The 26,456-nt window shown below is 39.1% G+C and overlaps 1 protein-coding gene across 1 annotated transcript; it reads right to left on the reverse strand.

Moving 5' to 3' along the window:
- Window positions 1-18: 18 nt before the first annotated feature.
- On the reverse strand, window positions 19-26,453 carry USPL1 (ubiquitin specific peptidase like 1). The gene is made up of 9 exons (XM_063429475.1): window positions 26,327-26,453; window positions 17,852-18,022; window positions 16,132-16,260; window positions 10,717-14,167; window positions 10,342-10,437; window positions 5,275-5,404; window positions 3,609-3,734; window positions 2,770-2,924; window positions 19-1,919 (listed from the first exon to the last, which is right to left on the reverse strand). The coding sequence occupies exons 2-9, from the start codon at window positions 17,975-17,977 to the stop codon at window positions 322-324; spliced, it is 5,811 nt and encodes a 1,936-aa protein (XP_063285545.1). The 5' UTR covers window positions 17,978-18,022; window positions 26,327-26,453; the 3' UTR covers window positions 19-321.
- Between the last annotated feature and the right edge of the window lie 3 nt (window positions 26,454-26,456).

Raw genomic sequence — 26,456 nt, forward strand, 5'->3', positions numbered from 1 at the left:
CAAAAAATGAGTATACAACCAAGTCCTGGTAATATGAAGGTTGGATAAGGAATCTTGAAATCCTGCTACACATTAAGCTTATACAAGTCATCAAAATCCCTTCATAAAGCCCAGTCTCTTCAATTGTGTCTATTCGATATCGCAAATGTTCTTTTCTCAAACAGAATTTTAACTTTATTTCTGAAAACATACACATTTAAAAAAAAATAAAAGTTAAGTGCAATAAAATAAATATATTTTACAACGGTATAATTGAAATACAGTTCACAAAAAGTCAAGATATGGCAGAATCAACTTCAACACAACAGGCAGCATTTCGTTTTAAAAAATATCATCAAAAGAATCAATATAATGGCTTTCTTCGTTCATCGTCTCCATTGAGAGGAAATCAAAGTGATCATCCATGGCTGAATTTTCAAAACTGCTATTTGTGATACTACTAGTACTTCCTGAGCAAGGCTTTTGAGGGGGTGGATTGCACGTGGCAAAGTTATTAACACTTAACTGGGGAGAGTCTGTTGGGTAACTGGGTACAGATGTGCTAAACCCATCGACTAACATTTCTAGAAATCTGCCATCATCATCGTTCTCTTTGACAGTGGTAGTGGATGACGGAGAAAATAACTCAGCAAAGAACTCTGCGTCTCCTGGGCTGCTGCAAAGGGATGCATTGGAACTCATGGTACATACAGATTCATTGTCAGCGTTATCGATATGATCTTGTAACTCCTGAAGAAAGCCCCGCAAGTGATCACGCCGCTTGAAGACGTTTGCTTGGGGAGCAGGATTCATTTGATCTGCTGTAGAATTATTATGCTGAGTTTTTGCAAGTGTCTCCAAGGTAGCCAGCTCGTTTTTCTTAGCCTTTAGCTTCTTTAACAATTTTAATCTAAGCTTGCGAATTTTATCCTCAGAATACGAGCGTCGATCCTTTGTCTGCAACCTACCATTATTTGTTTCATTGCGCCCCCGTGTCAACTGATTTGGAATGCTAGGTGTATGAAAAGTCTGATCAGAAGGACTGGTGTTATCTTTTGGCATAAGTGATCTAACGGAGGTTCCATTTTGAAGTGATAATTGTGTGTCCTTTGCATGGTTATTACCTAAGACACCCTTTGCTTTAAATGCACCAAAACTTTGTGCCTTCTTTGCATCAGTTAGCTTCAGAGGGGAGCAATAGTCTTTATTAATGGTTGTATTTTTTGTATTTGAAACCATTAAGGTAGAAGCTAGTGAAGGATTCTTATTTAGCAGACTCTTCACCCAGCTGCCCACTACCCCCTTCTTGGCAGTGTTTGGTGAAGTTTCAGCAGAGAGGTTTGCAGGTTTAACAGATGCTACGCTGTTAGGGGATGGATCGGTAGAATGGCTTGCAGGTTTCGTATGCAATATCTTAACTGAATTTGCCACATCAGGTTCCAGTATGCCAGATGACTGTATGTGATCAACAGCACAAGGAACATTTAAAGTATTTGAATTGGAAGAGACTGTTGCCATTCCATTTGCATGTTCTGCAGGAGTTACAATGACTGGAGCAAGATCAGTTTCTTTTGGCTTTCCTAGAGAGTCAACTGGAATCTCTGTAAGAGTTAGCGTAATAATGTCATCATCAGCATAACCCTCAAATCCAAATAGTAAATCTGACTTCTTTGGGGTAAGTGATTCAGCTTGAAGAACAGAAGAATTTTCTTTCGGCAATTGAGTTGAAGCAGGAGATGGGATTTGACCAGAAGGTGATACAGAGTGGCTAGAAAGTGCATGGCAGTCATCTCCCTCTGTGGATTTTTGATTTTCCTCTTCAGTAAACTTTGAAGTACTCCTCTCCCAAATTACTATATGAATTTCAGCAGGTGGGACTCCAAAACACAAATGGTTTTTGCAGTATGATCCTCTCAGGTCATCAGACTCCATCCATGTTCCTAAAATATTAAACAATATTTAGAAGATATTAAAGTGCATGATTAAATAACTGACCTGGATGTTTTGCACCAAAAAGATCCCAGTTTAGATACAGCAAAGCAACATCTTTAAACCTGAGTTAGCTGCTTGCAGCTCCTGCTCTTCCCCCGCTCGCCAGTGAGGCCACTGCACCAGTCGGTCCTCCAACTCATATTACTTACCGCCTCGGCTGGGGGTCAGATCCTGAGCTGTCACACAACCGGATGTGAACTTGGGCCTGGAGTCTGCCTTCCTGCCCTGACTGCTGCTCAACAACAAGCTACACCCCACCCCCAAACCAAAAGGCCAAATTGCAACATCAACTTCGAATATTAAAGGAATAAAAAGGTAGAAGCTAAACCCTATTCAAGTCTGCAAAGTACTGAAAAGGGATAAAATTATTAAATAATTGATAATCTGACAGTAGTGTGTGCTAGGGTAAATGTGTGACTTGATCAGCTGAGCAACCACCACTAGGGATCTTATTTTGCACACACAGTTAAAAGGACACTATAGGCACTTAGACCACTCCATGTCACTAGAGGTAATTCCTGCATCTTGAAAAACCCAAAAGGAAATAATGTATTCAATACTTTCCCACGGTGGGTGGCCATGTGCATGTGCATTAGGTAGCTAGATCACCATGATGTCACAGGAGAAGGAGCCCAATCCAACACTTAGGGACCTCGCCGCTGGAATCAGGTAAGTGAAAAAAAAAAAGGTTTTTTTAACCCTTTCTTCAATGCCACAAAAGTAGAGGCACAGTTTTGTATTCCTAACACCATTTCGCAGATTGTAAAGGATTTTCTATTTATTAACTGTAACACTTACCATCATTGCTTGCAATCCAAGTCGAAAAATGGTCACCATGATAACGGATAACTCCTTTAGCTTCATACAAGTGTTCTTCAAACTTAAATGAATACAACGTTAGATTGTTGCTTGGTAATCCTTCCACAAAATGAACCATGAATATAGAATGTATCCTGCAACAACAGAACATTCCTTTTAATAACACTCCATTACAGCCCAATCTGCGCTGTGTTTTATGCAGAACTCAAATGGTTTCAAATTATAGAGGGGTGTAGAAGGAGGGAATCCACCTTAAGTATTTTGCATGTTTTAAGGACAACTGTCACAACAACACTTCTATATAATGATCCTTTCATTAAGTTTTGAAACGAAAGAGATTATGTGTTAAATGACAAACAAAATAAACTCCCTACCCTACCTTTAGTATAGGACAGGATTCTTCAGCCATGTACATATATACCTTTGGTTAGATAATGTGTGAAAACCTATATGGTCCTCGCTGCTTCACTCCCTGCTCTGTGCATCGACATCATCAGAAAGACCAACTATCTAATTAAAAACACCATCCAACCCAAAGTATGTATATGGCTGAAGGATCCGGTCATATACTAAAGGTAGAGGATGAGATTTTCTCTTTTTCTCCACATACTTCATTTAACAAAGAGTACATTTCCTTTCAAAACTTGATGAAACAATTATATAAGAATATAGTGTGGAAGTCAGTTCAATTTTAAAATAATAATTAATCTTTACCAAAAGTAAATGGCCCAATTTAATAATTTAAAAAAACTCGTATGAAAGACTCAGCAGTCCCGCTCCTTAAAAGTGATACGAGCTAGCCATGCTTACACACTTACTTTTCTAAATTCATTTTCCGTTTCTGACCAGTGTCCTGACATTTGTTGCAAGGAGCGATGTGTACTGCATTCAGAGGATTCCAATCTGGGGCAATATTTGTAAATGTAGTCATAGTTTTCTCACAGCTATATTTAAAAAAACAATAAAATCATGACAGTGATTCATTACAAAAAGTGTTGAATTTCCTTTAGATACTTTTTTTTTTTTTTTTAAGGAAATGCTAGCAATTTAAAGGGAAACCATCACATCAAAAAAATGACACCACTGAATAAAACATTAAAGGACCATTATAGTGCCAGGAAAAAACTTGTTTTCCTGGCACTATAGTGTTAATAGGTCCCCCCACCCTCATGGCCCCACTCCCGCCGGGCTGAAGTGGGAGGAAGGGGTTAAACCTCACCTTATTCCAGCGCCGGGAGCCCGGCGCTGGGGACTCTCCTCCTCCAGTCGTCATCGGCTGAATGTGCATGCGCGGCGCGCGCAGTCAGTCCATAGGAAAGCATTCTAAACGCTTTCCTATGGACGCTGGTGTCTTCTCACTGTGAAAATCACAGTGAGAAGTGTGAAAGCGCCTCTAGCGGCTGTCAATGAGAAAGCCACTAGAGGCTGGATTAACCCATATGTAAACATAGCAGTTTCTCTGAAACTGCTATGTTTACAGCAGGCAGGGTTAATCCTAGAAGGACCTGGCACCCAGACCACTTCATTAAGCTGAAGTGGTCTGGGTGCCTATAGTGGTCCTTTAAGAATCACCTATAACTAATGTGGCCCTTTTCTGTGTGATGAGATAGGGTCAGTGCAGTGTAAGAATTGTAGGCAGAAGCATTCTACACACCATAAAAACTAAAGCTCAGTGTAGAGGCTTTGATGCAGAGACCATGGGCATCTCCCCTTTAGTCATACGGTTTGGGAGGGTTTTGACAAACAACGCTCTATCTAGTTGGGGTCTGCAAGGTTCCCCTCACTGCTTTCACTATTTCCGACAGAGCCAGAAACACTTCCATCTGAGCCAAGACTAAAAGTGCAGGGCTTAGCCCATAACAGGCAATGGGAAATTATTTTTAGTATGCTGTAGTTGTTAAAGGAACACTTTATTATCAGGAATACAAGTGGGTACCCCCGATACTATACTTCTAAAATAACAGTTTAGGCCACACAGCCCCCCTTACCTCAAGGTGAGTTAACTCACCTTTTCTAGCGCCATGTGGGTCTGTCGTGGGTGGCTCCGCCTCACTAGCGGAGATCAAACTTGATGATCTTAGCTAATTGAATGCCTTCTCATAGGAAAGCATTGGGAGTCTATTGCGCATACATGGCAAAACACCACGATGCGCCAATCAGCAGCTCCTCAGAAATGCAGCATTGACTCAAATCTCTACGAGAAAATTTTAGCGTCTCCATGCAGAGCACTGACCCAAGCAGCACCTCTAGGGGCCGCCTGAATCACTGCCACTGGAGGCGTTTCTAGGAACCAATGTAAAAACTGAATTTTCTCTGTGTTTACATTAAAATGCCTGCCGAGACAAGCTATACACACCAGTACAACTACATAAAGTCCCGTTATGGTGATTGGAGTGTTTCTTTAAATTGTATATAGGTCTAATTTAAGTTGCACATCTCTTGCTGCCCTTTAACTTCTTATTAACATGGAACACAAGCTCTTACCACTCCTGATGTTGGTATCCACATAAGTTACAGGAAAAACTCCATGAATAAGAATGCACAAATAGCTCCTCAAACTTGGGATCCTGCTTCAGTAGCAAAGGTAATGCAAAGACTGGGGTCTCTTTATCTCCTGTTAGAAAGGAGAAAAAAAAAAAAAAAAGAATGGCATTACAATCAATCCAAGTACACAACATCAAACAGTGCCAACAACAACTGGCAGTTTCATCTGCAGCTAATATATTCAGAATCAAAATGGTTTCTTTTAAATGTGTACAATCCTGGAGGAAATAAAAAAAAATTACATTTAAAAAGTATTATTCACAGAACCATTTTTACTTAACGGATCCTTAATCATATTTTAACATTTCTCATTCTTAAAAATAAACTATAATTTCACAGGATTTTTAATGTGTACTTACCCCATATTCAATAAGTATGTGAGAGGTGTGAAAAATAAAAATTAAACGTACAAAATCCACACCTCTTTGCCCTGCAACTAGGAACCACCATTTTCATTCTCTATCAATCATTGCTATAAGCTCTGTCCTTTGCAACTGCCAGTCAGAACAGACAAAGCTTACAGAGAAGAGAAGAAATTAAACAAGGTTTCTATTTCTTCCCTTCATTTGCAGTGTTACCCTGACTTTGCCTTGTCTGAACAAAATTATATTTTAATTAAATTTTTTTATTTTTTTATAGGGACACTAAGCAGCAGAAACAGCTAGTGGTTCTGGTGCAAAGATACTCTGCAGACTCATAATAGTAAACAGTTTTTGATATTCCTGAGAAAAGGCATTGTTTACATTTGTCTCTAAGGCCACCTCTAGTGGCTGTCATTAGAGGCCCTTCATGTTGCTGTCCTGCAATCTTCGCATGAAGACAATGAATGCTTCTCATAAAGATGCACTGAGTTAATGCACCCTTAGGAGAGAATGCAGTTAGGCACAATGAGGCAATTGCTTCATATGCCACTGCATCATTATATAGACTGTAAGCTCGTTTGAGCAGGGTCCTCTTCAACCTATCGTTCCTGTAAGTTTTCTTGTAATTGTCCTATTTAGAGTTAAATCCCCCCTCTCATAATATTGTGTTACGGAATCGGTTGGCGCTATATAAATGGAGATGATGATAATAAATGATAGAACAACACCAACATTGATAATAAATCATGTATTCCTAATGCTAGAGTGTTCCTATAATTTAAGTTAAAATGTAGCATTTCATGGGGCGGACAGGGGGATTGATGTAAGTGAAATATTCAGTTGGAATATGGTTGAAATTCCAACACAGTCAAAAGATATACTGAGACAAAGTAGGTACTACTCATTTTTCCTACACTAGATAAAGCTCGACAAAAGGAGGAGTTACCTTTGTGAAGCTTGTCACTTTCCCTAGCTGTTACCAGTGACGGCTGTAATGAAAAAATACTGAGATCTACGGAGGATCCCGCGAATGCGGTGGATTAAAAAGGACAGGTTTAGGTAAACCTCACCTTTCCGTGCCCCTATCAACCCAGCAGTGATGTCACCTTCAAGGGTTTCTGCCATTTATGCAAAGACCTTAGATGGTGACATTCTCTTCAACATAAGTTAAAGGTGATTTTCAATGTTGTTTTCAATAGTATACATTCTAGAGAAATGACAGCTATCATTTAATACCCCAATACCCTGGAATCATCCATATATCCCTTACATTTAAACCTTAATTGAAGTCACAATTTACAGCTACTGCTGTCTTTGTTGCATTTCCCCATAACATCCACCATATCTTGAAAGTCTTCCATACGGACGCACTCATACTGGCAAGCAAGATTGATAAAATGTGAGGCTTTAAAAAACAAAAAACTATATTAAATAAATAAAAATGAATAATAAAAAGTGAAGTAAATCTGATATTTATTTTTGTAAATGCTTTTGGAGGTCTATCTAAAAATTGTAGTCCAAAGGTTATTCAGCAAGAAACGAAGAATTGGTTATGGAGCATGAGGCTGTGTATTCATGCAAAAGTTACATTTATGGTAAATGAAATTCCATTAATCCAAGTAAAACTTGTGTCTGCAGACATTAAAAAAAAAAAAAAAAAAAAAAAAAAAAAAGACCTTAAGAGTATTGTTATTTTGCAAATCTATGTACACACAATAAATAGCTTACCTTGAAGGGTTACTCCAAGTTTCCTAACCAGTTTAATGATTTGAAGTGGTCATGGTGCTTTAAGTCTGTATGATAAGCTTATCAGTATGAAACTGCACATACGGACATATTTTATACTGCTGGAAGGGTTATAACTCCATCTCTGGCAGCTGCATTTGTACATCACGAGCCAGCCCAGAACAAGAGTTCCAGGGTGGATAACATCAATTCTGTGCATATTCTTTGCACAGAATCCTTCATTGGCTGAGAGTGCTCAGCTGATGCTCTCAGTCAAAACATGACCAATGGAATCTAGCTATTACAGCAGTCTGATTAATTTCACCCAGCAACTGAGAAGGCTTGGTGCCCGGTGGGACCCAGGTAAGAGAGGAAACCATTGCAGTTTAAGTTTTTAAAGATATTTTGTTAAACCTCTTCAGTTAACCAGCACTGATGATTAAGCAAATACACAAATATGCATGTTATTTTTTTTAGTTATATAAAACTATTTAAATTGTTCTCCAAAAACTATCTAAATTTTTTGTTAAGATTTTTGGTGAGGTTAATACCAAAAAATGAAATCTAGTCTTCCTTCCAATCGAAATCGTCATGACAAGTGATATCAATTAAATTAAATCCACCATGCTGGCTAGTAAATGAATAGCATTAAGCGGGGTGTCAGTCCTCACTGAATGGCAACTTAGTGCACATAGAATTCTCTCTCCAGTTTTATTTTCAATTGGAAGACAATTATCAATATATTTAGGGAGATTAGATCTACAAATAAGATCTTAGTAGTGTTAATTACAAATTGCAATAACAAATGGCTATTCTTGCAAGTTATATCTTGGCTGATACAAATATAGATTGTAATATTTGAAGGTGCACTCAGACTACAAAAAAAAAAAAAAAAACATGTTAAAAAGCCGAATAGTCGCAGTCTATAAGGCAAATAAAGTTTACACATTGAACAACCCTGACTGTAATAATTGTGAGTACACCACCCAGGAAGATATTTCATATTAAAAAACAAACAAACAGATACCACGCAAACATAACAGATTCCATTAAAACCACCATACATCTGAAGTACCTGCCAAAAATGACACCAAGTTTGAAGGTTTCTCTGTGCAACAAAACCCACAAACATTAAAATATACACTATATGGCCAAAAGTGTGCAGACACCATATCATCACACCTATATGACCTTGTTGGACATTCGTATTAAAAACATGGGCACTATAGTCATAATTGAAGGGAACAACTCCATTATAAAAGCTACCACTCTTCCAAGAGTTTGGATTCCGCCTGTGGGAATTGGTGCCCATTCACCCAAAAGCATTAAAAAAAAAATGTTAATTCTTACAATCCCAAAGATGTTCAGTGGGGTAGAGATCAAGGCTCTGTGTAGGCTACTACAGTTCCTCCACACCACAATCAGTGATGGCTCCAATGTGAATGAGAACATCCCGCATGCACAAAGTCATCATTGAAAATGATGCTCACAAATATTTTTATTAAAAAAGGCTGCTTAATCTGCTAAACTTTAAAATGATTTTCATAAGATCCAAAAAATGTTGCATTATCTGAAAGTGTACAATTAACATACCGCTGTCATTTAAAAGAAGAAATTCACAAATGTAAATTTGACTATAAATGGACCATTTAACAATTAGACCCTGTATCACCCCCCCAATATTGCCTCCAGGCCTTAACAGCAACACTTTTAGTCTGTCCACCTACCACTAATAAAAGGTTTGTCAAGCTACTGACAGAACATGTTCTTGGCAGAACCCCTTTTTAAACGAGCAACGCCCTGTGGTTTTAAAAGTTTTCACAGATGGATAGACTGGTGTTTTAGCGACAACTTGGATACTTGGGACCATCAAAATTTCATCATAATGCATTAAAATAAAAAAAAAAGGAATCAACTACAGCCTTCAGTGCCCCTTTAATACAACCAATGGTGTTTGGGGATTTTTTTAGAATTCAATACCATCCAATTCGGGTAAGATCTTGCAGGCCGAATTCTACTTACACTATAATGCAGTCCACTACTCCATAAACCACTTTTAAGTCACTTTCCAGACACCTGAAAAGAAGGCGTGTCACCGAATTAAAAATAAGCTGCAAATGACATTGTTCGTTAGAAAATGTACCCTTTGTTAAAAGAAAAAATGTGACTACACAAAGAGAATCCTTTAAAAAGGAGATTACACTCAAATGCATTAGAATGTAAATAGACAATTCAATTTCCTTTGTTTTTGGTTTGTTTTTTCTAGCCATTACATTGAAAAAAAAAAAAATTATACATATACACATATATACATATATATATATATATATATATATATATATAGATATATAGATATAGATATATAGATATAGATATATAGATTTTTTTTTTTAAGTACTGAAGGCGGTTTTCATTAAGCTTTCTGTGCATGTGTAGGTAACTTGGTTTGCTTCAGGTAAGATAAGAGGAAAAAAAAAAATTCTAATCTAGATATCTATGCATGTCTCGTTTAAATGTCTAGATTAAAGGTGCACTCTTTGCTCCGTAACCTCTAGTGCTCATTGTCAACGTTAATGCGCAAAGAATATATCTGGGCACTGCCCCACTCCAGCCAGAACTTATCCTATAATCTTCATTGATAATTCCTGGGAATTATATAAAGACACTGTGAAACACTGGTGGATATGTGAAAGAGGAAACTCACGAATTTGAACAAATTCCATGAAAGCTATGTAGAATATATACAGAGGTATGAAGATAGGTTCAGCAATCACTGACACCCATTCATTTCAGGCATACAGTGAAGACAGAGTTAGTTACTTTCTTATGTGTGAATATTACGGTTGCATAAAACCAAAAATGCCTCATCAGCAAATAAATGTATATATGAAAGAAAAAGACAAAACAAAATGTAACTTACCCAACTTGCACTTCAACGGAATCTTGATTGTGTCAAAGAGTACCATTCTGACTTCCTCCAGACATTTTTGAGCTGCAGAAAGTTTTTTGGGATAACCTGCAAAGTAAACATTAAATCAGATCTGTTTCTATAGGACAAATGAACTTTAAAACTACTTTATTGTTCTTTTCAAAACATATACACCTTTTGTGTCAAGACAATCTGCTGCTAGCCAGGGCTTACCTAAAGGAAAATAATTACAAAGCTAAAGAGTCACTTACATATAGGACAAGAAGCATATGTTACATTTTGTTTTTCTAAGCAATTTAGTAAGAAAAGAAAAAAAATCGGATATCAAAGAAGGTGAGTACACAGAAAAAGTAGGTTTATAAATACCTCGTTTGCTTCTGTGGCCGGTCGATGTCACTATAGCATTTGCTTCCTTGTATTTTGCAAAAAGTATATGAATGACTGATTCCTCCGTAAAACCACTTTCTGCCACAAAGCTCTTGAGTGTGCTGGAATGAACCAAAAAAGCCAACATGCAGTTTAACCAACAAAGAGAAAATTTGTTTCTCCACTGGAGATATTTGCAGGTTTTATTCTGAGTTTGGGGATTAGCCTTCTCTGAAGCTGGCTGAGGATCCAGCAATGGCTCTTCTGGTGCATTATCTGTAGGACACGATTTTTCTGCAGTGATGTTTACACATTTTCTCTGCAAGACAGGCACAAGTGAAGACATCTCTGGCTCTGGGACATCTTTAGAGTCTTCAGTGTGAACTTGGTTGAAAGGGCTTGCCATTGCCACCACATTATTTTGCTTGATAGGGCTATCCATTATTGTGTCTCCTAAGGAGGAGAGAACTATTTTTGTATTGCAGGTGTTTACTGAAGGGAGAGTTGTAACAAGATCAGTATTGCACACTTCCATCAATGAATTTCCTTCCACTGGTATGGACACCAAACTAGGAGAGCCAGCATGCTTAACTTCTCTTTGACATATTTGAACCAAATCAGGGGTTCTATGTATTTCATATTTAACTAATAAAGCACCGTTTGGCTTTATACTTTCATTGCCTTGCACAAAAGTTGCTTCAGTACCCACTTCATCTGGTGTATTTTCTGGCAAACCATGTCCGGCTCTCCTTTGTTGCAGGGGATTAAGAGAATGTGTTGGGCTACACTCTGTTAATGATGTGTCTGACAGAGTCATGTTTTCATTGACTAGTACAACATCCACTTCAGTGTTCACTTCAATAAAGGCATTTTCTGCCAAATCAGATTTCATTTGCAGCAGAACAGATGAATCTGTAGAGTTACAAGGAGTTTGTCCCTGCTCGGTTAAACAAACTGACTCTGATGCTTTACATTCTGTTAATGATGTGTCTGACAGAGTCATATTTTCATTGACTAGTACAACATCCACTTCAGTGTTCACTTCAATTAAGGAATTTTCTGGCAAATCAGATGAATCTGTAGAGTTACAAGGACTTTGTCCCGGTTCGGTTAAAGAAACTGACTCTGATGCTTTACATTCTGCTAATGATGTGTCTGACAGAGTCACGCTTTCATCGCCTTGAACAGCAGCTGGTTCAGTGCACACTTTGATCAAGGAACTTTCTTGCAGACCAAATTCAGATCTCCTTTGCTGCAGATTAGAAGGATCTGTAGAGTTAGATGGACTTTGTCCCTGCTCGGTTAAACAAACTGGCTCTGATACTTTACATTCGGTTACTGATGTGTCTGACAGAGTCACACTTTCATTGCCTTGCACAACAGCTGCTTCAGTTAACACTTTGATTGATGAACCTTTTTGCAGACCACACTCAGATCTCCTTTTTTGCAGGGGATTAGGAGATTCTGTAGTGTTATATTCTGGTTCTGATACTTTACACTCTTTTAACGATGTGTCTGACAAAGTCATTCTTTCAATGGCTTGCACAACAGCTGCTTCATTACACATTTCGTTCAAGGAACTTTCCTGCAAACCATATCCAGACATCCTTCGTTGCAGGAGGATAGGAGAATCTGTATGGTCCCATGGTCTATGTCCATGCTTGGTTATACAAATTGGTCCTGATAATTTATCTTCTGTTAATGATTTGTCTGACAGAGTCATGCTTTCATTACCAAGAACAGCTGCTGCTGCGTCAGTGTCCACTTCGATCGATGAAATTTCATGCAGACCAAGTTCTAATTGCAGGGTATTGGCAGAATCTTTAGGGTTACATAGACTTTGGCCATGCTTGGTTAAACAAACTGGTTCTGATAATTCGCATTCTATTAATGTGTCTGACAGATTTAGATTTTCATTACTTCGCTCCACGATGTTGACTGAAGGACTAAAAACTTCCAAAGCAGAGTCTTCTTGCCCGTTTTGTTCAGGCTCAGAGTTCTGAACATGTGCTTCAGTGCCCACTTTCATCGATGAACTTTCTTGCAAACCATGTTCGGACCGCCTTTTTTGCAGATCAGGAGAATCTATAGGATTACATGGACTTTGCCCATGTTCGGGCAAACAAAGGGATTCTGATACTTTACAGTTTATTAACGACATAGCTGACAGAGTCATACTTTCATTGCCTTGCACAACAGCAGCTTCACTACACACTTTGTTCGATGAACTTTCTTGTAAACCATGCTCAGATCTGCTTTGCTCCAGGAAATTGGGTGAATCTGTAGGGTTACATGGACTATGCCCATGTGCAGGTAAACAAACTGGTTCTGATACTTTACATTCTGTTAATGAGGAGTCTGATAGAGTTATACTTCCATTGCCATGTACAACAGCTGCTTCAGTGCCCACCTTGACCAATGAACTTTCTTGCAAACCATGTTCAAATTGCAGGGTACTGGCAGAATCTTTAGGGTTACATGGACTTTGACCATGCTTGGTTAAACCCACTGGTTCTGATACTTTGCATTCTATTAATGTGTCGGATAGATTTAGATTATCCTCACTTAACTCCACCATGTTGACCGAAGCACTAAACACTTCCAAAGCGGAGTCTTCTTGCCCATCTTTTTCAGGCTCAGAGTTCTGAAATGTACATTTAAGAGAACCAGTCACTTCCCCAGCAATCTGACCACCGAGATTGGAACCAATAGCTTCTATAAGTTCAGAATTTGGAATTGAAGAGCATGTTGCATTCATAGTTTCAACGCCATACTTCACATGCATTAGAACAGAAGGTTCACATACAATCTTTTCAGTCACTGAACTGAATGCAGTGGGTCTATTTTCCTGTACTTCAGAATAGTCATTGATAACACTGGCATTTACTTTATCGGAACTATTGCCCATATTTTCTTCATGCCCATTAATCAACATGCTTGTAAGTTTTGAAATGTTGCTAGCAGTACCATCGTTTAAATCATTAAGTCTAGTAAACTCTTTTTGCATTTCTTTTACATGGAGCATTTTATGATCCTGTGAAAACTCCCGTTTTGGTTCATCATCTGGGGATTCACGTTTCCCATTCAGTAATAATGTTGTGGTACTACTACTGCAATGGCTTAAACTTTCCATCAAGTTTTGCTCTGTCTGCAGTCTGTAATCATTTAAACAAAACATGGAAGGGTTAGGTACCATTGTTACTCCACTTGCTGGTGTCACAGTGAGAGGTGCATGTTTAGAGTTTACTTGAGAACAAGAAAAGTTATTTTTTGAGTCAAAGTCCATAAAGACAGAAGGATCAGTTTTCATTTTCTTAATACAAGCTTTGTTGGTTGGAGAGGTTTCCAAGAAATTACGCTTTTTCTGCTTGCTTTGGTGACATGATTTCTTTAAGTCCTCCGTGTTTTTAATTACGTCATCCAAAGGTGTGTATCCCAAGGGATAAATACACTGAAATAAATAAAAACAGACAGCCATTCATTAAATAAATCCAAAACAGCAATTAAAATATACTACACATTTGAATGGTTACTCCAAGCACCATGACCACTTCACTGTTTTGAAGTGGCCATGGGGCCTCTATGTGCAGCATCTCGCTATGAAATGCTGAACATATGAAGTTTAACTTCACCTCTTACAGCATCATCAGGATATCATAGAGTTTTGGGCTGGCTAACATGATTTCTGTTCTAAATTGGGGTCTGTCGTCCGCAAACAATGGCAGCACATCTTACACAGCAGCTAGGGGGTATGATGACAGTCTAGGAGGATCAGGCTGAGGGGAGAACTTGGCCTATGCGATGGAATAGAGGTTCAAGTTAGACATTATGGGCAGAGGAGAACCAAAGGCTGCGCCCAGATATTGAGATAGAAGAGATAAGAGAGTTGTTTTATTAGCATTTACATGACCTTGCTGTATGTGATGATGTCGAATGTGAAGACCAGACTAACAGCCACAAGAGGCACTTCCATCTTAAAGGACCACTATAGGCACCCAGACCACTTCAGCTTAATGAAGTGGTCTGGCTGCCAGGTCCACTTTCTGCTGTAAACATAGAAACTGCTATGTTTACAAATGGGTTAATCCAGCCCCTAGTGGCTGTCTCAGTGAGAAGACGCCAGCGTCCATAGGAAAGCATTGAGAATTGCATGCGCATTCAGCCAATGACGGGGAAAGAAGGAGGAGAGTCTCCAGCACCGAGGGAGCCCGGCGCTGGAGAAAGGTAAGTATTTAACCCCTTCCTCTCCATCCAGCCCGGCGGGAGTGGGACCCTGAGGGTGGGGGTACACTGAGGGCACTATAGTGCCAGGAAAACGAGTATGTTTTCCTGGCACTATAGTGGTCTTTTAAGACTTGATTTTTCACACATCATAATGCCACAAAATACTCAGAGAAGCATTGGATTTTGTGCTATTAAGTGAGCAGGAATACCTAACCAGGTATCATACGCCCTCTACGTTTTTCTACAACACCTAACTGGACCAAAGATATCACAGTAAGCACTGGGCTACTGCATGGAGTCTGACATAACCCTGGATTACAGGTAAAGCTTTCTTTGATACTTAAGTGGGAGACTGAATCTAAACCTAGTAAGGAATAAAATCAAACATTTTTAATAAATATTTAGTGCAACTTTTTTTCTAAATTGTTTTCACTGTTCATGCACAAACACTATTACAAGGATATCAATTGATCAGTTAAGTTTTTTGAGCACATCTCATTCTTTTGTATTGCGATAGGTTTCACTTTTCTGACTGTAGGGTGAAGGAACCAGTCACTATCTTGAGAGTTTTGCTGCTCACTATTTACTTTATTTCTGTGCCTTTTAGATCACTTAACAGTATTTTAGTTCATCTATGCTTCCAGTTCGGCTATATAGGTCTAAAAAATGTGAAAATATGTTTAGAATTCCCGGCAATTCTAACTTTGGTGAATAACAATGCTGGGGAGGATGAATCTATATTAACTTACTAAATGTAAGAAACAAATACATCTCAGGCAAATGTCACAATGTTAAAACAAGGACTCAAAATTTTAAATTCTACACTACTAGACAGATCTATACTTTACATCCAGAGCAGGCTAATGGACGAGAGGAAATTCTGAGACCAGCTAAAACTTCACTTTCAAATCTGGACGAGAGTTCCTTCTTCCATCAATCCAGTAAGCTATTGTGTTACTAAATATATCGGCTACTTCGAATAAGGTGCACATTTTCCAGAATAAACACAACAGCTCACTGTAGTGGTTATGGTGCTTGGAGTGTTCCTTTAAATAATCAATAACCTGTTCTTTCACGTGTTAGACATGAACACTAAGCTTGACATATGTGCTGTAAAAATTTGCGATATAACTTTTTAAGGCTACATAGTTGCAACTGACGCCCCAAAAGAATACGAGAAACTGAACATACCTGAGGATCAGAACACAGGTATATTGACTGAGTGAAATTAAGCCGGTATGTACGGAGTGCTTGCTTCTTGTCTTTGGCCTTGCATACTGGACAGTATCCATCTGGAGAAGTTGTAGTGGTCTCAAAATTCTATGGGAAAACAAAACTGCATTATAGAACTTTGGAAAATTGCAAACCAATTAAAACCGCATTTTCTAGATCCATTTTGGAAGATAATATATTTCAAAGCAATACCTTTAGTAGGTGATAAGTATAAAACATTACTTTCAAGAACCAGCACTTTAAATGATAAAATATAATCACAGCTCATAAAATAAAATGCCTTATCAAACGCATACTTTATCCATGGATGGAATACTTAACCATTGTGTAATGAAGTATGAAGATCCCAATAGGCATTGTTTTAAAGAAATTATAAAGAAAATTGTTTACAAATGCAATTCGTGTAAGATAAGATCCTTAGTCCTACTGTAACTTCACAAAACAAGCTGGATATCCTGAACCAATAATGTAATACTTGCACCAAACATGCAACAATTTAAAGGGAACCCTTTATTTTTTTATTTTACTAGATTGCAAACTGCATTTTCTAATTTATACTTAATCAGGGAAAAATGCAGGTCTTTCTTAAAATATATAATACAAGATTGGTTTGCATTTTTCTAAGAATGCAAAAAGAATATTTTTTTTCTACACATTTACTGATCCTGCCTCCTGACAGAGCAATTGTCAAAGGACGAGTGCTCTGTTGCATGCTCAATCACAAGCCTCCAAACACAATAAGTGTCCATTTGTCAATGGCTGTAGGGATATATATTTTTACTCTGATGTGTTTGCCCCTTTGTTTTTCACTGGGAGACCAGGGTTTAGCTGCGATTTCTAAATAAGCTAAACTGGATAACTGTATTTCACAGATCATAGACCGAATCTTGCCAAACAAGCTTATATTCTTTTCCCTTTATGTGTAACCCATTACAAAGCAATATATTATTTTACACAGGGCTACTTAAAAATTGTATTTAAAAGTGGCTCACCTCTAGCATCGGTGTCCTTTTAACTCATATCGTCTAAGACGAATTACTAGCAAATGCATAAAATACAATTTATTTCTGTATTTGGTTTTCTCTGTGCTGATAGAAAACAGCCACCGCCAAAGTCGGTGCGCGCGCGCGCACACACGCACACACACACACACACACACACACAAAGGCACTATAAGAATTGCCCACCAATATTTAGTGTGAGCAGACAAGCATGCACGTGTCCAATATGGCAACCATACAATATCATTCAGTGGCAATCTATGGTGACTTTGCTGGCCTAATATATTTGTATTAATTGAAGTGTATTGAGTTTGTATCCACACCTGAAGCCCTCTTATTAGAATTATAGGGGCATTCTATATATATATATTTTTTTTACCCCTTTACTCCTATTTCACATCTCATATGCATACATTAAACAGAACACAGCAAAACATTCGACTGTTACACCAGTTGGTGTTGGGTGTAAAAGTGGTGGTTTTAGTAAAAAAAATACAATATTTATATTGCAAGCAAAAAATGAAAAATGTTTAAATCTTTCGCCTTTTAGAAAATAAAAAAAAAGATTTCCGTGACAGAGAACAAAAATGTTAAGGAAAAAGTGCGCAGGTAAAAAAAAAAAAAAAATTAAAAAATATGTATATTTAGACAAAACAAAACAGTAAAGTTTCACTGACTTTTCCCAAATAGCCCACCAGGTGGAGCGAAGAGTTATTTAAAATTGACCCTTGTTCAACCAAAGACACTGCAGATTTCGGAGTCTCTGAAGCCATCGTGGTGACCCATTGGATTATTTTTGTCATGTCACATGTAACCTGCCAGCACCGGTATGTACATGTCAATGACCCCTGCAAAACAAGTTGATTAAAAGTTAATTCGCATGAGATTTAAAACCAGCATTATGCAGACAGCTACAGAAAACAGTTTTGTAGAAGCAAGGGAAATAATATTCTACTTAATAAACACATTGGTGAAGTCTGTATTTGTTGAACAGCGGAGTGTCACAGGTCACCACCACACAAATGGTGCTGGACAGGTCCTTTCATTTACCTGGCGTGCTGTAGCAGAGCACAATGAGTGTGTAAGTGAATCCAATACTAGATAAGTACATTGTGAATTTGGAAAATCCCTCTTAGAGAAAAGAAAGAAAAAAAAAGCAACGTAGAGCAGCGGTAGTCAACCTTCAGCATTCTAAATGATGAAGACTACAACTACCATAATGCTCTTGCAGCCATTATTCTGGCATACCATTAGGGGAGATGTAGTTCACATCTGGAGTGCCAAAGGTGACCTACCTTTGAGTGTTCCTTTAACCCCTTAAGGACCAAACTTCTGGAATAAAAGGGAATCATGACATGTCACACATGTCATGTGTCCTTAAGGGGTTAAAATGAACAAATTAACTTTAGCTTTATGAAGCGTTTTTGGTGTATAGCTCATTCCCGCACACAGTCTCAATTATCTGCCATTAAAGAGTTAAATCACTTTTGTTTCTGTCCGTGCAAACCTAACCACACCTCCCCTGGCTGTGACTGACACAGCCTGCATGGAAAGAGTGTTAACTTGCTTTATAAGTTATTAACCCCTTAAAGACCAAACTTCTGGAATAAAAGGGAATCATGACATGTCACACATGCCATGTGTCCTTAAGGGGTTAAACGACCACTATAGGCACCCAGACCACTTCAGCTCAATGAAGTGGTCTGGGTGCCAGGTCCATCTAGGGTTAACCCTGCCTGCTGAAAACATAGTTTCAGAGAACCTGCTATGTTTATCTATGGGTTAATCCAGCCTCTAGTGGCTGTCTCATTGGCAGCCGCTAGAGGCGCTTCCGCGCTTTTCACTTTGATTTTCACAGTAAGAAGATGCCAGCGTCCATAGGAAAGCATTGAGAATGCTTTCCTATGGACTGACTGAATGTGCGCGCGGCTCTTGCCACGCATGCGCATTCAGCCGATGACGTCGGAAGTTGGAGGAGAGTCCCAAGCGCCGAGAGAGCACGGCGCTGGAGAAAGGTAAGATTTTAACCCCTCTTGAGCCCGGCACGAGGGGGGGGGGACCTATTAAATCTATAGTGCCAGGAAAACGAGTTTGTTTTCCTGGCACTATAGTGGACCTTTAACTCCTGCTCTGTAATTTAAACTTTAATCAAAAACAAGAGGCTCCAGCAGGTTCCTTCTAAATTAAACAAAATGTGCAATAACATAAGTTTAGACATCTCTCTTTATAGGAAGTGTTTAGGAAGGCTGTGTTAGTCACATGCTGGGAAGTGTGACTAGAGCTGCATGAAAACAATAGTTTAACTCCTAAATGACAGAGAACTGAGCAGTGGGACTGCAGAGGCATGAGCTATAAATCAAAACTGCTTCATTAAGTTGATTTGGTGACTATAGTATCCCGTTAATGGGCTAAGAAATTTAAGTAACACCCCAAACACATGCTTGCGGAAATGCTTTATGAGTGAGGAGTGCATCCTCTTTTTTTCCCTCATTTTATGTATGGATTTCAATAGAAATCTCCTGGTAGTTTAACTCTGTAGCACTAAATTCAAGAGGCAAAGACTTCTCAATGAGCTGTAACACAGCTTACTGAACAGACTGATTGGACAGCCACTGAAAACTGTTCTGGAAAAGAAGAGCTTGCTGTACCTGCAGATTCAAGATCTGCAGCTATGGCTGGCCTATTGTTCATATATTCCCAAAGGAAAAAACAAAACCACGCCAAGCAAATCACATAAATATTTTATTGGGAGAATATCTACTAAGTTGTTTATATTTATGACATGTTTCTCCCAACATTCAAATCTGCAAGCAATCACAATGCATAGTGAGCACAACAGCCTGCAAACCATAGCTTTAGTTTGGAGCGTCGTTCATATCGTAAAAGCCATTGCAGAGTTATGAGAATTGTAGTTGAAGGAAGACTGTTCAGTTCTTTGGAGTTCTCGGTCGGTGCACGGCCATCGAAGTGATCATTGTTCAGAACATATCTTATAGAACCCTCTAAAGACCAGAACCACTACAGCTTAATGTGGTGGTTTCGGTGCAAAGAGACAATCCCAGTTGTTTAAACACAGCCTTTTATGTGAATAATCAGTGTTTATATTTGTCCCTTGTGACACCTTGAAATCTATATTCAGAATTTTTACAGCAACTAGCATCTCCAAAATTTCAAATGTGATAATGCATCTCTGAGGGGATGCTGATTGGTACAATGCTACGGCTGCCATGCATGTGCAGTCTCACCCCCAATTCTTCTCTCTCTATGGAGAAGTGTTGTATTGGCTGCAATGGGGATCCCATCCAGGGGCAGAGTGGCATCCTTTGTGATACTGGCACAGCAACAGATAAAAGGGGATTAAACCTTGGTTTTGCTGTATTGGGGGGCCGCAAATCAAAAACATTATTAAGACACAAACTTCATAACTAGATCTTTGTATTTCTAATGTTAGAATTTCTCTTCAAGCAGTCTGCCCTTGGCGTTGACATACTTCTGGTGAATTAATCTGCCAGGAACCGTTGTCTCTATTCTACTCTCACAAATGTTCGAGACTACAAAACTAAGTCAATGGAAATCTCACGCATTCATAATAAGGGTCAATTCCTAGAATTCAACCTCTATAAATCGAGCTCCTTGTCTTTCCTCCCTCTAGGGTTAAGTCTGTTCCTATTTACCTTAAGGTCCACGGAGATATCATAAACTCTATCCCACAGGCAGGTTGTCTTTGTGTGCTTATTTACTGACCCTTCCTGTCACTTTTCCCTGAAAAACATTTCTCACATTCAACCCTTTCTCACTCATGATGCAACCAAAATGCTTGTCCATGCTCATCGGGTTAAGAAGTGTCTAATTGACGCTCTACATTCCTTGATGAACAGCTATACCAGACTCATCGACATTACATACTGCAACTATCAAAACTCACCACTGCCAGTTGCTATCTGTTTCAATTTGGATTTGATTCAAACTTCTCCTGCTTACTTACAAAGCGGTCCACAACTACTGTGCTTACATTTCCTCCTTTATTAGGAGGTATCTTGCAGTCTGGCCTCTTTATGACCCGTTACTATCACATTGTCACACCCCCCACCCCAGGTTTTCACCTACACGACTTTTCCAGGGCTGCCTTTATGGAATAGCCTGACACCCCATTGAACTCTCCATCTCTGCAGACCCTCCAAACCCCCCTACCCTAAAAACACTCTTTTTAAGAGAAAAATCTATCATCTCGTACTTTAATTCCTCATCCCCTACCTACAACCTTCCTCTGCAGTCTCATCTACCATGCTCCCTCCTACAAAACAATACTCCCATCTTTTATGGCATACACAGTTCAATTGATTCCCTCACTTACACCTCTGTGTATTTGTCCTCCATCCGTTAACATTGTAAGCTCATTTGGGTAAGCCCTGCTTCACCTACTATTACCATATGTCAAGCATGTTTTTGTCATGTTTTACCTAATGTACAGCATTGCTCAAAGACTGCCAATAACATGAGATAAAGTAGTCCCTATTTTGTTGCATGTATATATTTTGATTGCGTTGGAATTTCAAATAACAAAGAGAATTATTAATAAAGATTATATCAATGTAAGGCTCAAAAGTGACTGAGCAGCTTTACGAAATTAGACTGCTTCATACCCAACACAATGAACTTTACTTACAGAAACCATAAGGAAAGTCTTTTATTAGCTCCTTGCTTGTTTTGCATTTAATAGAAGATTTAATAGACAACCCTGCTGTAAATAGCATTATCCATTAAAACCATGGATGAATTTGCACATATTAATAAATACCCTAAGTCAGGGATCGACAAATCCCAGGCGCCAGATGGCCATGGCGCTTAGAAATTTTGCCTTAGCGCTGGGATATGTAAGCCAAATCACCATCTCCTCATAGAGATGCATTGAATCAATGCATCTGTATGGGGAACATTCAGCGCCTCTATGCAGAGCGTGGCGACACTGAATGGAGGTGCTGCACACTGTGCAGCACTGACACAGGACACACCTCTAGTGACCATCTGAGTGACGGTCACTAGAGGTGTCAGTACAAAGCAATGTAAACACTGCCTTTCCTCTGATAAGGCAGTGTTTACATTGAAAAGCCTGCAGGGACAGGCTATAAACACCAGAACCACTACATTAAGCACCTGGTGACTATAGTGTCCCTTTAAGAATTGTATGTTTGTTGTTGAATATAAAGCTATGTAAGTTTAAAAAAAAAAAAAAAAACAACACATACTCAATTATTTTAGCTAGCTCCTAGATTCAAAGAAAATTTGTCAAGCCCTGCCTTGAGTGCACAGAGTTGTGATATTCCACTGGGGCAGCCCCTTCAGTACTGAGTGTAGTAAACAGCCCTAGAAGAACAAAATTAGTTATGGTTCCCATAATTCTCAGCCAGCATAGTGGGTAGAGTGGAATCATTGAAAACAAAGAATGCGGCTGATCAGATTCTTAGACAGTATCTTTTATGACCAAGTTCTCCGTGATGGTTAACCAGCCAAATAGATAGCAAGGAGCCATGGGAAATTAGGTCCACAATTGACCAGAATTTAATAATAGATTATCTGTAATACCCAACCACTACATTTTACATAATGCGCAGCTAGACAAAAATCTGACTGTGGATGATAAGAAATGTCCACAAAATATGAGAAATTAAATTGAAACTGCTAAAGCAGTCACAATATAGAAATAAATGTCTTGTGCTTTCAAAGTAAGTACAATGATTGTACTGAACTTCACAACGGTTCTCCAAACACCAGGGTGTTACAGTCTGTTAGGTGATCTGAAAGACTGTTCGAATTTGTGTCACAAGCAACTTGTCACCGTTATCCACTACCCTCCGAAAAGTAGCAAAAAAAACAAAACAGAACTGTAAAATAGTCAAGCTGGATACATTTTCCAGATATTCTTGTAATTTGGATTTAGAGGAACATTTATTGCTAACAACATAGTGTTGGAATATATATATATATATATATATATATATATATCCTCTGCCCCCCCTCATGGTGGAGTAAAAAGGTTGCTTTACCTTTCCTCCATCGCCAAACTGGTCTCACCACAGCTGGCCCCGCCTCCATGACTGAAATACTCAAACATGATTATCTCAGTCAACCCATTGCTTTCCCATAGGAAACATTGAGAGGCTATTGCCCATGCACAGCAAAATGATGCGCTGTGCCAATCAACAAGTCATCATAGCGATGCACTGCATCAATGCATCTCTATGTGGAGCGTTCAGCATTAACATAGGTGCCACACATAGTGCAGCACTGAAATAGGAAGCCCCTCAAGTGGCCATCTGAGTGACTGCATCTAGAGGTGTTACTAGTGAGCAATGTAAACACTGCCCTTTCTCTGAAAATCCTGCTGGAGAATGGAATAGACTGCAGAACTACTACAATTAAGCTGTAGTGGCTGTAGTGGTTCCGGTGACTATAATGTCCCTTTATTCTGCTAAAATCTGGGACTTTATCAAATAACCTGTGCGTGACCTAATGGGTCTGGCAGCTAGCGGGTCTAATATGCTACAAAGCCAGGGTTCTTATGAGGCATGGCTTGTGCGGTCTGTCAAATATTTGGGTGTTATGTAACTGATTAATAGCATTTTATGGGCAAATACTGGCGTGGGTGCTGTATGGTTGGCAGATAAGATCAGTTGCATGTGCATCATGATTAGTTGCTACTGCAAGGCTATGAGAGTCTTGCATTTTAGTACATACATATACTACAATGCAAAACTGACAGCTTTATTCACCAAAATGAGAATTACTTTAACCCCTTAAGGACCAAACTCTGGAATAAAAGGGAATCATGACATGTCACACACGTCATGTGTCCTTAAGGGGTTAAAGAAGCATATTGCACAAGCAATCTGTGGAGCACATAACAATCTTGGACATTTGAATAGGACACAAAAGTAGTAATGCAAGCTGACATACAGAAGAGGGTTATTAAAGAGACACTTTAGCTTAATGAAGCAGTTTCTGTGTATTGATCATGCCCCTGCAGTCTCACTGCTCAATTCTCTGCGATTTAGGAGTTAATTCACTTTGTTTATGCATCCTAGTCACACCTCCCTGCATGTGACCTGTACAGCCTTCCTAAACACTTTCTGTAAAGTGAGAACTAAAGATTACATTTCCTTTTTTGCAAATTCTGTCAATTCAGAATGTATTGTCTCCTGTACGGTTAATAGCTTGCTAGACCTTGTAAGAGCTTCCATAGTGTGACTAAAGTTCAATTTACAGAGCAGGAGATAAACATTTCTAACGTGAGTTAGCTTTCTGATTGAAAATGAAACTTTTTTTTGACTGGCTAAAAGTCACAACCAGGGGAGGTTTGGCATGGGCTGCATGGACAGAAATACAATTTAAAGGACTAAAGGCACCCAGACCACTTCATCTCAATGGTGGTCTGGGTGCCAGGTCCCCCTAGTTTTACCCATGCAGCTGAAAACATAGCAGTTTCAGATAAACTGCTATGTTTACAGTGCAGGGTTAATCCATCCTCTAACGGCTGTCTCCCGCCTGCCACTAGAGACGCTTCCGCAAGGAAATCACACTTATTTAACGCTGGATGACCTCATGTAGTCCAGCATCAAAAAAGATCCCCATTGGAAAGCACCGAGTTATGCTTTCCTATGGGCAGGTTTGAATGCGTGCGCACCTCTGGCTGCACATGTGCATTCGGCTCCACTCGGGGGCTGATGTCGATGGAGGAGGAGAGGTCACCAGCGCCAAAGGAGCATGGCGCTGGATTAAGGTAAGCAAATAAATAGTTCATTAACCATTTATTTGCCATGGAACGGGGCCCTAGTCATCGTTTAGGTGACTAAAGCTCTAAAGCGTTAGGAATATTTGTATTCCTAACGCTATAGTGTTCCTTTAACTCCTAAATGGCAGAACAGTTGTTTTGAGGACTATAGTGCCCCTTTTAACTGCAAATTGAAACTCGAACCTCAAAACTCAGGCTGACACAGCCATGCTGTTGTTATAGAATTATTAAAACCCTTATTAAATTTCCCATTAACTCCATTATATGACAGATTTTCCTAACAGCATTTAGAATATTAGAAAGAGAATGTATTTTCTAGAAGGATATGAGTAACACCGGAATTGTCAAGTTCCTGTAATATGAAACATTGTATGCCATAGTTAGATCATGAGAACTGTACTAATGAAATGTCCATTCACTAAAAAGCCTTGAACCTGACCTCGAATCTAACAGCACTAACTACTCAAAATGGCGCCTGAAGCCCCCCTCCCATCGAGTGAAGCCTTGTGCTAGCAAGATGGCGTCTGAGCCATCGTGTCCACTCCCATGTCCAAGATGACGCCACCTCTCGGTGGGAGGACATTTAGCCAGCCACTTAGTACTTAAGCCAATTAATAATATTGATGGGTGGGTATTGACATAGCCACTTAACACCTAACCCAATTAATGATGTTTATTTGTTGTTATCTTGATATTCTAAGATGATGTAATATTGCTCTTATAAGGGTGTGCGAGCCCGCTTTTTAACCAGATGCCATTAAATTTTCTCGAAGTTCTTTTAACCTGAACTCCGTGTGTCAGTGTGAATTTACTTCTGCGTATACGCAATTTAATCATCTCTAATTTGGACAGGAACAGATAGTCATTCAAACTTATTTGTTTGCTTAAAATAATCTATATCACTGTGACTAGAACACAGAATACTTTACTTTTAAATCATTTTGATGTTTAGTCTATAAAGAAAAACAAAAACCCCTTTAGTTGTTTAACACATTTGTCATCCCTCAGAATTACTAAATTTATATTTTCCCCATTTCAGACTTTATGGTAAATTGTTATTAAATATCTCTTAGTACAGCCCATATGTGTAAGTTATGTTTAGTAAGTGATTTATATCACACCTCCCAGTGTGGGGGTACAATAGGTGGTGTGGTTAAATAATGAGTATTTGGTTATTTGAGGTTTAGTAGGGTGTCCAGCATTACACACAGTATCTACGGGTCAGTTTATGTCTCCCAAGCTCCGGGTGGCCCTGTATGAGCTGCCTGGCCCCCTGTTTGAGGGTTGGCATGCCAGCCAGCTCCATGTTGCCCAGCACGTGGCTCTCCTGCTGGGCACATCAAGCACTGCCCCATCCTCTCACCTCAGTTTGATGAATGGCACTGGGAGTCCCAGCGGTGGCCGGCAAGGTCCAGCGGCCAGCAGGCCCTCTCCGGTTCAGCTCCGGGCCGGATACACGAGAATCCACAAAACGTGAAGTCAACGTCCTAATT

The sequence above is a fragment of the Pelobates fuscus genome, chromosome 1, assembly GCF_036172605.1.
Source record: "Pelobates fuscus isolate aPelFus1 chromosome 1, aPelFus1.pri, whole genome shotgun sequence".
NCBI classification, from domain to species: Eukaryota; Metazoa; Chordata; class Amphibia; order Anura; family Pelobatidae; genus Pelobates; species Pelobates fuscus.